The 16,979-nt window shown below is 48.5% G+C and overlaps 2 protein-coding genes across 3 annotated transcripts in view; both read left to right on the forward strand.

Moving 5' to 3' along the window:
- The window catches only part of LOC123377407 (B-cell receptor-associated protein 29-like), a 52,088-nt gene extending 43,377 nt beyond the window's left edge, over positions 1–8,711 (forward strand). For both annotated transcript variants that reach the window (XM_045030298.1, XM_045030289.1), the window contains exons 7-8: positions 1,566–1,666; positions 7,665–8,711. In XM_045030298.1, coding sequence (XP_044886233.1) covers positions 1,566–1,666; positions 7,665–7,703 — 140 coding nt within the window. In that variant the 3' untranslated portion in view covers positions 7,704–8,711. The remainder of the gene's footprint in view (positions 1–1,565; positions 1,667–7,664) is intronic.
- Positions 8,712–11,736: 3,025 nt separating this feature from the next.
- Positions 11,737–16,979, forward strand: part of LOC123377385 (pendrin-like) — a 33,302-nt gene continuing 28,059 nt past the window's right edge. The window contains exons 1-3 of the mRNA XM_045030238.1: positions 11,737–11,778; positions 12,466–12,628; positions 15,920–16,059. Of these exons, the coding sequence (XP_044886173.1) occupies positions 12,474–12,628; positions 15,920–16,059 (295 nt within the window). The 5' untranslated portion in view covers positions 11,737–11,778; positions 12,466–12,473. The remainder of the gene's footprint in view (positions 11,779–12,465; positions 12,629–15,919; positions 16,060–16,979) is intronic.

A 16,979-nucleotide genomic window follows, 5' to 3' on the forward strand; every position in this document is an offset into this window, starting at 1 on the left:
TGTTAATAAAGAATGAAGACCATACTTGCAGGATGGGGAAATCTATCGTAGGAATCAGTGATTCTGAAAAAGGTTGTAGTGGATAATCAGGTGAATATGAACTCCCAGTGTGATGCTGTGGCCGAAAGAGCTAATGTGATCTTGGGATGTATAAACAGGAGAATCTTCAGTAGGAATAGAGAGGTTATTTTACGTCTGAATTTGGCACTGGTGCAACCTTGCTGGAATACTGTGTCCAGTTCTCCTGCCCACAATTCAAGAAATATATTGATTAATTGGAGTAGGTTCAGAGAAGAGCCACAAGAATGATAACGGATTAGAAAAGCTGCCTTATAGTGATAGTGTGAAGGAGCTGCATCTGTTTAGCTTGACAAAGAGAAGGTTAAGGTGTAACTTGATTACACTCTACAAATACATATGTGGAGAACAAATATTTAATCGTGGTTTCTTCAATCAAGCAGAGAAAGATATAAAATAATCCAGTGGCTGGAAGTTGCATCTGGACAGATTCAGACAGGAAATAAGGCTTATATTTTTAATGGTAAGAGTAATTAACTACTGGAAGAATTTACCAAGTGTCGTGTGGCATATGCTGGCCATTTTTAAATCAAGATTGGATGTTTTTCTAAAAAATATGCTCTAGGAATTATTTGGGGGAAGTTCTATGGCCTGTGTTTAGACAGGAAGTCAGACTAGATGATCATTATGGTCTCTTCTGGCCTTATAGATGCATAGATTCTAAGTGCCTTTATCCTTTATGGCAGGTTTCAGAGTAGCAGCTGTGTTAGTCTGTATCCGCAAAAAGAACAGGAGTACTTGTGGCACCTTAGAGACTAACAAATTTATTTGAGCATGAGCTTTTGTGGGCTACAGCCCACTTCATCGGATACATGCATTATATATATAAATACACAGAGAACCATACACACTCTAACGAGAGTGATCAGTTAAGGTGAGCTATTACCAGCAGAGGAGAGAGAAACTTTTTGTGGTGATAATCAAAATAGTCCATTTGTAGCAGTTGACAAGAAGTTGTGAGGAACAGTGTGTGTGTGTGTGGGAGGGAAATAAACATGGGGAAATAGTTTTACTTTGTGTAATGACCCATCCACTCCCAGGCTTTATTCAAGCCTAATTTAATGGTGTCCATTTTGCAAATTAATTCCAATTCAGCAGTCTCTCATTGGAGTCTGTTTTTGAAGTTTTGTTGTTGTAATATTGCGACTTTTAGGTCTGTAATCAAGTGACCAGGGAGATTGAGGTGTTCTCCAACTGGTTTTTGAATGTTATAATCCTTGACGTCTGATTTGTGTCCATTTATTCTTTTACATAGAGACTGTCCGGTTTGGCCAATGTACATGGCAGAGGGACATTGCTGCCACATGATGGCATATATCAGATTGGTTCACCTGCACATTGGAACGTATATTTCTGGTGCACGTACTGTTAAAGATAGAATTGAAAATTTACCCTTTGGACAGCTGTAGTATTATTGCATAGATGTTTCTTCATATCAAAATGCAGTGACTAAAGTGTTTTGATAAATTCACTTCTATATCTTATAGCCCTTTCCAAAGCAACAAATGAAGTGACTGCAGTTAAAAAGCAATCTGAAGGCCTTAAAAGAGAATATGATCGCCTTATGAAAGAACATGAACAGCTGCAGGTAGGTGGTTGTGGTTCACTGTATGAGCAGAATGTTCTGAAATTGTACTAACAAAATTACACATGTTGGATGTTTCTTTTCCAAGAGCAAGATAATTTATCAAACCCTTCAGTATATGTTACAATGGAAATTACTCCCTGAAGGACTTTTCAGCTTGGAAAAGAGGAGACTAAGGGGGGATATGATGTATATAAAATCATGAGTGGTGTGGAGAAAGTGAATAAGGAAAAGTTATTTACTTGTTCCCATAATATAAGAACTAGGGGCCACCAAATGAAATTAATGGGCAGCAGGTTTGAAACAAATAAAAGGAAGATCTTCTTCACACAGTGCACAGTCAATTTGTGGAACTCCTTGCCTGGGGAGGTTGTGAAGGCTAGGACTATAACAGGGTTTAAAAGAGAACTAGATAAATTCATGGAGGTTAACTCCATTAATGGCTATTAGCCAGGATGGGTAAGGATTGGTGTCCCTAGCCTTTGTTTGTCAGGGGGTGGAGAAGGATGGCAGGAGAGAGATCACTTGATCATTACACCTCTACCCCGATATAACGCGGTCCTCGGGAGCCAAAAATCTCACCACCTTATAAGTGAGACCGCGTTATATTGGGTTCGGTCCGGACTGGACCGGCTTCCCCAGCGGCAGAGCCGGTGCAACCATTTAAGCAACCTAGGCGGTTGCCTAGGGCACTAGGATTTGGGGGGCACCATTTTCTTCGGCAGCAACCGGGGCGGCCGGATCTTCGGCTGCCCTGGTTGCCACAGGCATTTAAGCGGCGGGAGCTGGGGCAGGAGAGCGCGGGGAGGGCTGCCTGCAGCAAGTGGCGGGGTGGGGGGGGCGGCACGCAGGGGAACTCTCTGCCCCAGCTCACCCCTGCCCCACCTCCTCCCTGAGCACGCCGTGGCCGCTTCACTTCTCCCACCTTCCAGGCTTGCGGTGCCTATGCTGATTGGCGCTGCAAGCCTGGGAGGTGGGAGAAGTAAAGTGGCCATGGTGTGCTCGGGGAGGAGGTGGAGCAGGTGAAGCAGCTGCTTCACTTCTCCCGCCTCCCAAGCCAATCAGCTTAGGGAGCTACTGCAAGGGGGGCGCCTCAGGGCGGGGGCGTGGGGGAGGGAGGGCGCAAGGTGAAAGTTTTTTTGTCTAGGGCACGAAACATCCTTGCACCGGCCTTGCCCAGCGGTGATTTAAAGGGCCCGGTGCTCCAGCTGCTTCGGGGAGCCCCGGTCCCTTTAAATCACCGCCGGAGCTCTGGCAGCAGGGCTTGGGTGGGGATTTAAAGGGCCTGGGGCTCCACATGAATTTGGATATAACGCAGTAAAGCAGCAGGGCTCAGGTGGCGCTTTAAAGGGCCCGGGGCTCCCCGCTCCTTTACCGTGTTATATCCGAATTTGTGTTATATCGGATCGCGTTCTATCATGGTAGACGTGTACCTGTTAGGTTCACTCCCTCTGGGGCACCTGGCATTGGCCACTGTCGGTAGACAGGATGTTGGGTTGGATGGATCTTTGGTCTGACCTGGGTTCTTATGTTCTTAAGGTAATAAAAAATACCTAGTAGAATTCTACCTTCTTGCAGCAATCTTATGGCAAAGCTGGGTAGTATTTTTCTGAGATAAGAAAAGAAAAGGTGGCATCATCAGATTTCTAAGCTGATGTACTGTAGCTTGGGGGTTGAGTTGAGGATTTATGTGAAGTCCTTCACTGAAGGATTGAGCCTGAGAGCTTCAAGAAGGTAATGGAAATTACAATGAGGCAGAGGGTTTGGGGTTGCTTTTTGTTTTATGGTTTTAAATATTCCTCTATGATGTTTGCAATCGAAATGCTGCAGCATTGTTAATGCTCAAGAACCAGGAAGCAAGAGACTACAAACAGGTCAGTGTAAACACAGTGTTCAAACTGAGTGATGTCGGGGGGAGGGATAGCTCAGTGGTTTGAGGATTGGCCTGCTAAACCCAGGGTTGTGAGTTCAATCCTTGAGGGGGTCACTTAGGGATCTGGGACAAAAATTGGTTCTGCTAGTGAAGGCAGGGGGCTGGACTCAATGACTTTTCAAGGTCCCTTCCAGTTCTAGGAGATTGGTATATCTCCTATTATTATTATAAGATGTTAACAGGCAGCCTAACTGGCAAAAGCTGAATAACACTTTTAAAAATCATTTTATGGATTTTTATTGGGCTTAGGGGTTCAGAGGCATTGAAATACTATAAAAACATAGTGGGGCTGGTAGCACTGCCTGTTAAGATTGCCAGACCCTTTCCATGTAGGACCCTGTTTTCAGTTGATTAAAAGTTGTCAAACTTTAATTGTATGGGATGAAATTTTCCATTCCAGGTGTCTGCCTCAGGATAAAAAAATTTCGCAAGTTTTTCAGCCAAAATGATTCAGCTGTTTCCAAGAACAAAGTTGTGGAAAATACATTGTTTTACGGTATTAAAATTCTGGTGAGCTTTTCTTTGAGAGGCTCTAGTTGCCCCTGTGCTTTGGAGCAGTAACTGGAAATTCGGCAGCTGATAGCCTTTGTGTCAGGAATGTACCTGTGCTGTTAAGAAAAATTGGTGCAAATTTGACTAAATTACAAACCTTTAAAAAATATTCACTTGACAGCTAAAACATCTGAAGATTCTGTCTTCCCTGAGCATGCTGCAGCCCCTCAGAGCACCTGTACTGACTAGACTATGCATATGCAACCCCCCCCCCCCCCCGAGTGACTGAACATATTCCAGCCCAGCTTTACGGTGGAAGCTGGATTTTCTCTGTAATTGCAGCTCCCTGCTGCCTCAGGCTGGGCACTAGAACTGAATACCGGGAGCTAGCTTCTCCTGTGCCGTCAATGGCACGCAGGCCCAGAAACACAGTTTTGCTGCTGCACAGGGAGAAGAGGAAGCCACCTGACTTAAATACAGAGAGGACAAGAGCAGCAAAAAGGAGTGGAGGAGGGAGGGAAAGGAGTAGAGTGGTGCAAGGTGTCTGACAGAACTGAGGGTGGGGGGAGAGAAAATGACTGGGAGCTGGGGAGACTGCTTGGGCAATAAGACAGTGAGTGAGGAGAGGAACCTGGGGGCTTGTCCCCACTTACCAGGGGATCGATGCACAGCGATCGATCCACCAGGGGTCAATTTAGCAGGTCTAGTGAAGACCCGCTAAATTGCCCACCGATCACTCTCCCATCGACTCCAGTACTCCACTGGAACAAGAAGCATAAAGCAAGTCGACGGGAAAGTTTCTCCTGTCAACCCCGCACGGTGTAGACACTGCAATAAGTCGACCTAAGGTACGTCGACTCCGGCTACATTATTCACATAGCTGGAGTTGCATAGCTTGGGTCAATTTAGCCCTGTAGTGTAGACCTGCCCTAGGATTTGGATGGGGAGATAACGGGGGGAGACTGGGATGAGAAGCCTGAAAAGTGGAGAGTTGGACTGGGACAAGGAGCCCAGGGGTGGGGAAGAGACAGGATTGTGACATGTTGAAGAGGATGAGGCTGAAGGAGTCAAGTTTGGGGAAGGGGGCAGGAGAGAACAGGCAGAAAGGTCTTAATGCTCCTTACAGTATAGTCTCTTCCAAAACCAAGAATGGAAACCAAGATTCCTGAGTCTCACCATTCCTCTGCCATCAGCAATATCTGTGAACCCCCTTGGCTAAGTGTGTGTCTCATTCCCCCACACCCATGCCGATCCACATTGAGGATGACATCCTACTACTTCTATGAGTTACTCCATTAGCTCAAGTGACAGAGATGTGTGTGATGGATCAAAAGGTTCATCATCAGGGTTGGAACCATGTGGGTGTCAATATGATGCCACATGATGGAATTTGGGTTTGGTTGTCTTTTTTTAAAAAAGAAATTGCACGCACAAACACAACTGTTAAAAGAACACATTGAATGAGAATAAAAGCAAAATACTGAACAGGTGCACATTGACTGTCCATCCTGAGCACAGGGGGCACAGGGGCTCTTTGGAACAAATAGTATATGTGATCATGTAAGTAAACACCTTGTCATAATGTGCGTGCACACAAAGGAGCCAAATTAAGATTGCACGGGAATTCTGAATTCCTAACTTCTTGAGTGTTTGACTTTACAACCTTATTGTTACTTTAACTTAGTTTTTTGTGTACAAAATTGCTTTTCCCCTCTCCCCTCACCTTCAACCAAGCTTTGAGCATATTTGCCTCTTTTCTTCCTCCCAGCTCAGGACAAGTAATACCTTATTATTTCTACATTAACACATATTCAATGAGAGAAAGATATGGTCACATACAGTTTCACAGACATTGCTAACACACGTTAACCCCTGCCAACACTCAGCCTTGACCTAAAAAAATCAAACTCAAGTTCTGAGAAGCTGAGAGAATTCTGCCACTATCCTAAAGTGCAGCTTCAGTTAGAGAAGTAACTCTGTAAAATGTCACCACCCACATTAGCGCCCTGTTGGTCCATCATGTATGTTTACTTGGGAAAACGTCATTTTGTTTCTGTTAATTGTATTGGTTCTACAATGTCTGTGTGTCTTAAGCAATTTGTATATGCCACTGGAACTAGGCTCCAGCAGTGCTATGGGGGAGAGCACAATTCTATTGACTCCTACATCAACAAAATTGCCTGCCACGTTCTAATTGTAGAATGTTCATTATAGGTGGTGATGTAGCCTCCAGAAAGAATACAGATGGCGTTCAGGAGGAGATTACAATCTGTTGTGGGGTTTTGTTTTGCCTTTGTTAAATGTTATAAACTTTTGATTTGCAAAATGAACAAACTTTATTTCTCAAAATGCAGAGAATATGGAACTCCGTGTGTAGTTTGGGTATTTTTTGTCACTTTAGACAATTGGTGCACTTAAGCTAAAATCCCTATGGGCTTGTCTTTACTACCAGGGTAAGTCGACCTAAGTTACACTACTCCATGTACGCAAATAATGTAGTTGGAGTTGACATAGCTTAGGCTGACTTACCCCGGTGTCTTCACTGCGCCGAATTGATGGGAGACGTTCTCCAATCGACTTACTTTACTCTTCTCGGAGGGGTCGACCAGAGAGCACTCAGCCATCGATTTAGCAGGTCTTCACTAGACCTGCTAAACTGACACCCACTGCATCGATTGCAGCAGCATCAATTTCCCCGGTAGTGAAGGCAAGCCCTTTCTTTTATATAGGAAATCGACATGAGTGTTGAGGAAGACAGACTTTTTCCCTCAACCCAGAAGCCAGACCCCAACCACCTACATAGCTGCGTCCATACTGCAGCTTATGAGCTGTAGAGGGGTGGCCAAACTGCAGCTTGTGTGCCACATGCGGCTCTTTTACAGTTAAAGTGCAGCTCACAGAGCCCCCCATCCTCCGCCTACCAGACTGGGGGTAGGGGGATGCTCGGGACTTCTGCCCTGCAACAGGGTAGTGGGGCTCGGGGCTGCTTCTGCACATCAGGGAGGGGTTCTCGGGGTTTCAGCCTCGTGGGGTGCGCCTGCCAGGGCTCAGGGCTTTGGCAGGAGCAGGGTTGAATCCCTAAGCCCCATCAGGCACACCCCGGCTCTCAAACTTCTGAAGATTTGTCATATCTGGCTTGGAGGGTCAGTAAGTTTGGCCACCCCTGAACTATAGTAATAGCTGCAACCTACTGGCCCTTTGGGGGCATGTGGGTGTAGCTAGTAGATCTGCACAGTGTACTGGCTATAATATCTCCCAGCCAGCTTGGCCACCCGCAACCCTTCCTGAAGTCCTTGTGGAGAGAACTCCATGGATCTTCGCTCTGGGATGTGAAGTCCAACTGCCATTTTTCATCTTCTTGATTCTCCTCATGCAGTGGAACTATAGTGTTTCTGATGCATTCTGAACTTGTGTGGTTACAGAGAGAGCCCAGTATCTCTTGCCCTTTCAGGATTTAAGATTAGGATATTCATCCTGAGACATCAGTTTCTAATCTTGCCAAATGCAAAGTTTGTTCATTTGCTTCTTTCTGACTTGTCTGTCTCTCTTTCTTTTTTTTTTTTTTTTTTTTTGCAGGACCTCCTAGATGAAGAGGAGGACAAGAAAGACCAGTAGAAGCAATTCAGGAAAGGTTACTTAGATATAACTGCATCAGTGTGAAATCTCTTGTTCTTCTCTTTAGCCTCCTGAAGTAGATGGCACAAGGTTTGATTTTTCTTAAGAAAATCAAATGAACTGCAGTTCACTACTCAGATTCTACTTATAGCTCTTGGTTGCCAAATATATTCTGTGTTGCAATGAGACTACTAAGTGATATATGGGATATGCCTTGAAATTTGTATTTCAGTTCTTGTGAGGAAAAATGTAAGCATATAAATGGAAATTTTCCATCTGCACTAACAACTCAGATGATCTCTATCCTTTTGCTCTCAAAAATGGTGTAAGATCATGCACAATAACACCAATTGTTTGTAACATTTGAGTGGTTTTGTAAATCACACCAAACCATGAAAACATGGTTTAACCCCTTTTTGCCAGTGACTATCAAGAGTCCTATGAAATTTGATTACTTATGGGTTAAATAAGACTAAATATTTTTCATTTTCCATTCTACTTGTGTAGAAGGATTTGATTGACAATCAGTAAAAATACAAAAGGTAGATTTCTAAATCCACTTTACACTAGTTTGTTTTTTCTCATTGTGCCACACAGATGGGTGTGTTTCACAATTATCCATTTTGCGTGCCTTTGGGTTATTCTTTTGGAGTACTTCACAAATTTTTGTCATAAAAAATAGTATTGGTCGGGGTTTTATTATTCCCTGATTCACTTGTACAAGGATTTAAATCTATTGTTTACTTTGTGTGTGTGCCACTGAGCTTTTTTGCTTTGCAAAGTGTAAAATTTGTTGAATGTTCATGTATAATTTACTTATACTGATGAAAAGCAATTCATGGTTTAAGGAGTAATTATACAATACCTCAAAATAAATATACATTGTTTTTACATTATCTGTTTTTTGCATCTGACAGCTACATTCTGAGTAATTTTTGCATTAGTGATGCAAATTTTGTACTTAGAAGTTGGATGTGATGGTTATATTAAAGGGGTTGTTTAAGCTTATGAGTTTGTGTGTTTGTGGAAAATGTCCATTTTTATTTGATAAACTGTCTCCCTTAAAATCAGTTTATAATTATCCATATGAAGAACAAAACATTTTCATAACATTACTATTTCACTTACCTTGTCCAATAAATATGTATGTTTGATGCTAAGTGTTTTTAAATTAATACAGACCAGAGGGTTAAAAAATTAATGTTAATGGAAAAGTTCAGAACAGACCATCTGAACACAACATGCCATATAAGGAAGTATGTGCTCAGCAAAGTTATTCAGCCTAGCAGGGAGGTTAGTGGCATATGCTGGGGAGGAGGAATTTTTTTCTATATAGAAATTTTAAAACACTTTTTGAAATTCAGGCAAAAAATGAAGAGCTGGTAATACATCTTTGTTTGGTATATCTTTGTTTGTTGAGTGTTTTCTGATAGAAAGTAAGGCCCCAATCTTGCAAGCTGATCTGGAAGGAATTGGGGCTCTGTGCAGCTACAAAGGTCAATCCATGCAGCTCAACTTTTAGGATTAGAGCCTAAAACTTTTATGGCTCCAACTAAATGCTTTTATGTTATCAGTTTGTCTGTACAGTAAATATGCCCTGGACACAACCTTAATATTAACATACAGACACCTACATTTCAAAGAACCTTAAAAGTATAAAATCAAGTACCCAACAGTTTGAAAATGCCAGAATTTACCATTGCCAGTGTACAGTACCTGTTTTTCCCTACTCACATTTTCAGAAACAACTGAACAAAAACAGCTGAAATTAAAAACCAGCCTAAGGCAGAGACCCAGATTTAAAATCTTTAAATATTTTGGCAAAAATATTTGGAACTGAAAACAGGTGCTTATGAAAGTGTTGGGGAACTTTACTTATGTTAGCTGAGGTGAGTCATACCAATTCTTCTCCAAACTCCTTCCAGTGTTACAGGACATCCTTAACTAAATCTGTGGCTTTGTTACTATCCTCTGCTGAAATCCCAGTTATGCAGATATCAAAAGAGCTCTCAGTTTTGTGGGTATTTGAATGAAATCGTATACTATACAACATACATTGCCAAACATTTAGTTTATATAGGATGGTATAAACTAAGGAAATCTGTGTTGTTCCTATTACTATTACCAGAGGGGTAGCTGTGCTAGTCTGTATCCACAAAAACAAGGAGTCTGGTGGCACCTTAATGAGGAACAGATTTATTTGGGCATAAGCTTTCGTGGGTAAAAAAGGTGCCACTGGACTCCGCGTTATTACTATAACCGCCATTTAATACAGTACTTCATGTGGGGTCCAATACACTTTATGTGATCACTTTATCTGCATTGCCCTCATTCTATCACCTAAAACGTTTGACTACGGTAGCTTACTGAAGTGAACCTTTAAATCTATTTTCGTTCTACTTCATTTTTTATCCTGAGTGGATTCTAAGTCTACTTAGAAAGTCTTTGACCACACGTGGTGTCCCTATATCCTTTTAGTAAATAATGTTAAGCTGCAATTCTGTATTTCATGGTCCACTATTCCATTCTGGAGGCTGTATCAAATTCATCAGACCACATCCCCTTAAAAAGTTAAGTACTTCTACTTCAAGTGTCCAGGGAAAGGACTCCTTAGTTATTTCGCATTGACTGTTACCCAGATTGTTGTGTGTGGTTATTGTCCGTAGTGATCTGTGATACACGCTTTGGAAGCTGACTGCCTTACTCATGTGCTTAAAATCTTTGCTGGATCGGGGCCTCAGACTGCAGATGAGGGAGCTGCTGGTATGGCTGGCAATTCTCAGCACCATGGCGAAGGCGTCCAGGGATAGGAGTGCGGATGGGAGCATGGGAGGAGCACAAGCCCCACCTTTTCCAAAGTGTTGTGTGGACTGCAAATGAACTCATCATTACCTCCCTCCCCGCCACAGGACTAGGCTACGGGGTGTTGGTGGTGGCCTGTGACATACAGCAGGTCAGATCAGCTGATCTGGAGGTCCCTTCTAGCCTTAAATACTATGACTATACAGGCCCAGCCTCCGCTGGCATAAGCCCTCTCGCGTAGGCTATAGAGCCACCGTTCATGTCATGCACCTCCTCCCTCCGCAGCAGGGCTCTGTCTCCACAAGTGCTTGGAGCTGGGCACTGGTACTATATTTATAGTCACTGCTCCTTCCTGTGGATGTGGCTTCTATGGCAGGTCGCGCGTGCCGCTGACACCAGTGTATGTGCTAACAGGCCCGGGCCGATACACCCACTGCTTGCTGACCTCGAGTTCCCTGACGGAGCTGGTATGTGGGCAGCACCGGTTAGATTCTCAACGCCTTGAACATTGGACTTGGCGGGAGCTCCACAGCTGGGGACATAGACTAGGGGTTGTTTTTTAAGATGAACGACAGGGAGCCAACCGAGCCGTTCCCGCCTTTGGCAGCCACTGAGCAGTGTTCAGCCCACTGTGTATCTGCAGCATGTGCGACTCTCTAACGAGCAGGTCGGGAGCCCCTACACCGCCCACCGAGGGCTGGTGAGTGCAGGCGAGGAGCAAACAAGGACACAGTGGGGACGTGTCCAAGCGGCGGAGGGAATTGCTTGCTGGAGGCAGGCCCTGGAGTAGCTGCCACCCCCTGGCTGTGTGGACGGGGAGACAGCGGGTGCGGCGGGCAGGTAGCTCCCTCCATCTAGGTCTAGGTTTCTGGAATGAGAATAACCCCATTTCCCAGCTAATTCCTTAACACTAATAACCCGATGCCCTCAGCCTCCCCCTGCGCTGCCCGTGGGGTGTCCTGGGCGGGCTGCTGGCAGTGCAGGCGGGAGAGCAGGGACAGGGAGCTCCCTACTGTGAGCAGCTTGTCCTTGAGGCCTCCTCCATCCCGAGTGCCCTGGAGTGCCCTGGAGTGGGAGGGCGCCAGTGGAGGCAGCAGGGGCCGGGGCTTGCGGAGGGGGGAGAGGGAGGGGGAGGGCAGGCGGCTCCTTGCTCCTGCTGGAGCCGGGTGTCTCTGTTTCCCCATAAATACAGAGTCCGGCGGCTGCTGGCCCTATAAATGCTGCGGCTGGGCCGCCTGCCCTGCCCAGTGCGGGGGCTTAGGAGCCAGCGCAGGTACGGCCCGCAGCGGCTGCCCTCCGCCCAGGGACACCGGGCTCAGTGAGCTGGGAGCCCGAGCTCCAGCGGCAAGACGGGGGGATCCTGGCCCGGGGCTCTGCGGTTCCGGCGGCCGGTGATTTCAGGACCTGGACAGCGCTGGGCTGGGCAGGGGCTCTACGGGCGGCGGGGCTTGTGGGGTGCGGGGTGACTCGCTGTCTGGGCTCACGGTGCGCTCCTGGGGGCGGCCTGGGAGCTCCGTGCTGGGCTCCCGGGTCATAGGCTGGGTTCGCAGGGAGGGCTCCCTAGCGATGCAGGGGGCTCGTCACTGGGTGCAGGCCGAGCTCTTTGCAGTGCGCGGCCGCTGGGCGCCGAGCGCTTGCTGGGCTGCGCTTGCTGGGCGCGTTGGGCGCAGGCTGCGCTCGCTGGGCGCAGGCTGGGCTCGGGCGGGCGCTGGGCGCAGGCTGGGCTCGGGCGGGCGCTGGGCGCGTTGGGCGCAGGCTGGGCTCGGGCGGGCGCTGGGATCACTGGGCGCAGGCTGGGCTCGGGGGGGCGCTGGGCGCGTTGGGCGCAGGCTGGGCTCGGGGGGGCGCTCTGGGGCCGGGCTGGGTGGGTGACGGGCTGCGCGAAGCCCGGCAGGTGGGTGGGTCCCCGGGGTGGCTGCGGGCGGCGCTGATGGTGCCCCGCTCTCTCTCCCCCGCGCAGGCAGGGCCATGGCAGCAGGCGGCCGGCAGGCCGGGCCCAGGCCGGACCTCGGCCGCTATGTGGTGTCCCGGCCCATATACAGCGAGACGGCCTTCCAGGAGGAGAACGAGAAGAGAGCGCGTCTGCCGTCGACCCTGCGCGAGCGAGTCCAGGGAGCCTGCAGGTGCGAGCAGGGCCGCCGGCCGGGGGAGCCGGGGAGCGGGGAGGGGACGCAGCCCGGGCAGGGAGTCCCGCCGAGACTTTGGGGAGCCCGGGGCCGCGAGCGCGGGGTCACCTGCCTGGGGGCCCGGGCGGTGTCTGGGCAGCGCTAAGGGCCGCGGGGGCCCCCGGAGCCGAGGGACGGTCCGGTCGCGGAGGAGCAGAGGGAAAGGAGGGAAAGACTCGGCTACTCCCGGGTAGCCCCAGCGCCTTGCGCGGGTCGCGTCCCCCGGGCTGGGGGCAGAGATCCAGGGCCGCCCTGGGAGACTGACATCGCTAGCGCCCTCCTGGAGAAGCTCTGAGCTCCCGGCGTGTGGGAAGCGCCAGCCCGGGCACAACAGACCAGGGCCGCCCGGGGGGGCAAAGGGGGCAATTTGCCCTGGGCTCCGCAGGGGCCCCCAAGAGAGCAGCTGAGGCTCCTGCCTCCGCCCCTCTCCTGGAGCCCTGACACATCAAGCGCTGTCCTCAGACAGCGCCGCAGCGTGTCTCCGCCGGGGCCCCTCAGCCCCGCCCCGCTCAGAGCCGCGTGGTCAGGGGGCGGGGCTGGGAGCTCCGGGCTGAGCTCAGCTGCCTCCGCTCGGCGTGGAGCTCGCAGCCCCGCCCCCTCTCCATGCGGCTCTGAGCGGGACGAAGCTCAGGTCCCGCCGGAGACACACTGCGGCTGTCGGGCGAGGCGCTGAGGCTCCGGGTGAGGAGGGAGCCGGGGGTAAGAGGCTGGGGCCAGGGGGGTTGGCTAAGGGGCAGGGAGTCCTGGGCAGGGCCGGCTCCAGAGCCCAGCGGGGCAAGCACCCGCCTGGGGCGGCCCTTTCCCGGGGGGGGCGGCAGGCTGGGCCGGCGGACCTGCCGCAGTCATGCCTGCGGGAGGTCCACCGGAGCCCCGGGAGCAGCAGACCTGCCACAGGCATGACTGCGGACGGTTCGCTGGTCCCGCGGCTCGGCTGGACCTCCCGCAGGCATGCCTGCGGCAGCTCAACCGGAGCCGCCGGACCAGCGAACCGCCCGCAGCTGCGGGAGGTCCAGCCGAGCGACCAGCGGACCCTCCGCAGTCATGCCCGCGGGAGGTCCGCTGCTCCCGCTGCTCGGGGGCGCCTCCCGGGCATGACTGCTTGGGGTGGCCAAATTTGTAGAGCCGCCCCTGGTCCTGGGGACAGTCAGGGCACAGGGAGGGTGCAGAGGTTGGGGAAGCGGTCAGGGGGCAGGGAATGGGGGGGCTGGATAGGGTCAGGGCCGCCCAGAGGGGGCGGGGCAAGAGGGCGCAGGAGCTTCTTCGCTCCCGGTCTTCGCCGGCAGGGGGTCCTTCTGCCCCGGAGCGGAAGTACCCCCCAGTGGCAAATTACCGCCGAAGCGGGAGCCGCGCCGACGTGCAGCCCGGTCTTCGGCGGTAATTCGGCGGCGGGGGGGGTCCCCGCCGCGGGTCTTCGGGGCACTTTGGCGGCGGGTCCCGGAACGGAAGGGCCCCCCGCCGCCGAAGACCCCGGGTCCCCGGAATCCTCTGGGCGGCCCTGCAACAGACTCCAGCCTGTCCCTGCTGCGCACTTCGCTCGGCATTCGCCAGTCGCCGGGCTGGGAGATCCGCTCTGACCAGAACAACAGGGAGAGTTTCCACAGATGCTTGGCTCTCTCCCCGTCGCTGCTATATTGATTCCTTCTTCTCCTTCCCTTGTTTTTGTGCCCAGTTGAAATCCTGATTTTATTTGACATAAACCACGCAAGTAACATTTAGGTGGTTTCTGTCTTGTTAAACTGCCAGATCAGGGGCGGCTCTAGAAAATCCGCCGCCCGAAGGAGGGCGGTGCGCTGCGCCGCTCGCGTCGCCCTTCCCCGGTCCAGCGGCCAGGGCAGAAATGGCTCCGGGTGACCTTCCACAGGCATGCCTGCGGGAGCTCCGTCCGAGCCGCGGGACCAGCGCACCCGCCGCAGTCATGCTTGCGGGAGCTCGAGCGGAGCCGTGGGAAGAGGGGACCCTCCGCAGTCATGTCTGCGGTAGGTCCGCTCGTCTCGGGGCTCCGGTGGACCTCCCGCAGGCATGAATGCGGAAGGTCAGCTGGAGCCAAATGCCGCCCCACGCACCTGCTTGGTGCGCTGGGGTCTGGAGCCGGCCCTGCCCCAGATTCCGCTCTGTGTAAATCCAGAGAGACTCTGTCGAAGTCAGCAGAGGCGCTCAGATACCACGGGGATGGGTGCAGAGTCTAAATTGAACGGAGTCGAATTTGACCCAACACTTTCCTTATTAGAAGATACATTTAGCACGTGCCGCGTCTAGCCTCTGGAGTTCCTTTGAATGTATAGAGTTGCTCAACCATTATTCTTTGTTCCTGGAAGTAATCTTGGCGGTATATATAAAATGTTGCAATTACAAATTGCTTGCATTTTATAGTCCGAGGCAGATTGAATCCTTTTTCTTGCGAGACTAGTTGTTTTACACACAAACAATCATATCAGGGATCAGAATAAACTGGACCCAACTAAAGAAGCAACTTTCGATCCTATAGAAAAACTTTTTTATCAAAACCAACATTACTGCCAAAAACACATATTGCTCTGCCTGTAACTAACTATGTAATAAGAAAATAGCCTAAAATAATGTAAATATTGATAATCCTCCGTTCTTTTAACATTCAGGGGACTGTAGGGACACCTTTACTCGTGGTGAGTAGTATTTTACTCCTCAGATAATATTTTGATATCAATGGGATTACACACAGAAGGTGCTAGCCAGTGTGAATAAGAGTGACAGACTCCGACCCTCTGAAAATAATCCAATATTTTGTTTGGAACAGTGACCAATTCAAAATTATTTCCAAAGTAGATCATTTTTTATTTTTAGAAACATGAACAAAAAACTAAATGCTGTGGTAACTCACCCATTAATACAAAATCTCTGTTGAGAAAGTCCACTCTGGTTACTATGTGTCACCAAATACCAACGATTGGTTTTGCAAATGAAATGTTTGAAATGCTATGATGGGTGAAACTTGCTGGTGACTGTCACCATTTTCAGTAATAAATACCAAGCATTATGGACCAAACCTGGGGTAACTCTTAACTTAAGAGCACAATCTGGCACTATAAAATCAGGAAATAGTAAACAACAGTCAGACAATTTCTACAAAATATTACCAATGTTCTTTTGGCTAAATTTCACCTACTGAGATCTCTTGGTAGGATTTTTTTCCACTTTCCAATTATGATTTCACAGGGATAGGTTGACAATTTAATTATCTGGAGATTGTTGGGGTTTTTTTTTTTTTGACAGCTGTTCAAGAAAAAAGGCCTTTCAGATAACCAAGTCCTTTCTCCCTATCCTGGAATGGCTACCTAAGTACAGAGTAAAGGAATGGCTAGTTAGTGATATAATCTCCGGTGTCAGTACGGGGCTTGTAGCTACTTTACAAGGTAAGGACCAGGCAGATTTTATCTGTTATTAAGGAGAAACTGGATGCAACTATATTGACATTCCCATAACTATGTCTTACACTTTCTAATGAGTGCTTCAGTGTTAACCATGATTAAAAATCCATGAGGACTAATGCTATTTTATATTGTATATGAATTAATATTTCACAATAAATTATTTGTTTCCTTAATTTAGCCTCCTTTTTCTGTTTATGCAATAGTGGCTAGCAGACTGCAATTTCCTTGAAGTTGTTATTCAAATATATTTGCCCAGTATCTTTTTTATTTTTTTTAACTCTATGGACATAAGGTGAAAATTTAAAAATTGAATAGTGTTACTCAGTTATTTGTGATTGGTCAGATAAGTCACTTAGTATTATTTCTGTTCCCCAATTGACTGAGCACCCCAAACATTTGTCTATCCAAATGTAAACTCATGAATACAACTTTCTGTTAACATTAGTGCCAGTAAAGTTTGATTGCTCAAATGTTTGTAGTAAACAAAAACAAAAGGGACATGAACCTGACCAAATTTAAAAATTGGAATGGATATTCACAGAACATAATTTGCAATGTTCAGCTAGCTTTGTTTAATACCTTTATTAATGATAGAGAAAGTAGATAAACAGAGAGGTGGTGACCTATACATACAGATGACTAAGCATTAGTTAGCTTAATCATGACTAGACAGTTGTGAAGAGCTCCAGAAGGAGGTAAGTAAGAGTCCCATTCTCGTCCCTGGACCTTCTGATACTGGCCACTTTCAAAGACAGGACTAGAAGGGCTACTGGTCTGTTCCGGTATAGTAATTCTTTTGGGCAAGATTGTCCCTTTATCTAGACCTGCAAGCAAATCATCCCCATCCTGTGCAAACGATAAAGTCAGCTGCCTCCACAGCTCTGTTGCCCCCTTCTGCCACT

This window comes from Mauremys mutica, chromosome 1 (genome assembly GCF_020497125.1).
Source record: "Mauremys mutica isolate MM-2020 ecotype Southern chromosome 1, ASM2049712v1, whole genome shotgun sequence".
In the NCBI taxonomy this organism is placed as follows: Eukaryota; Metazoa; Chordata; order Testudines; family Geoemydidae; genus Mauremys; species Mauremys mutica.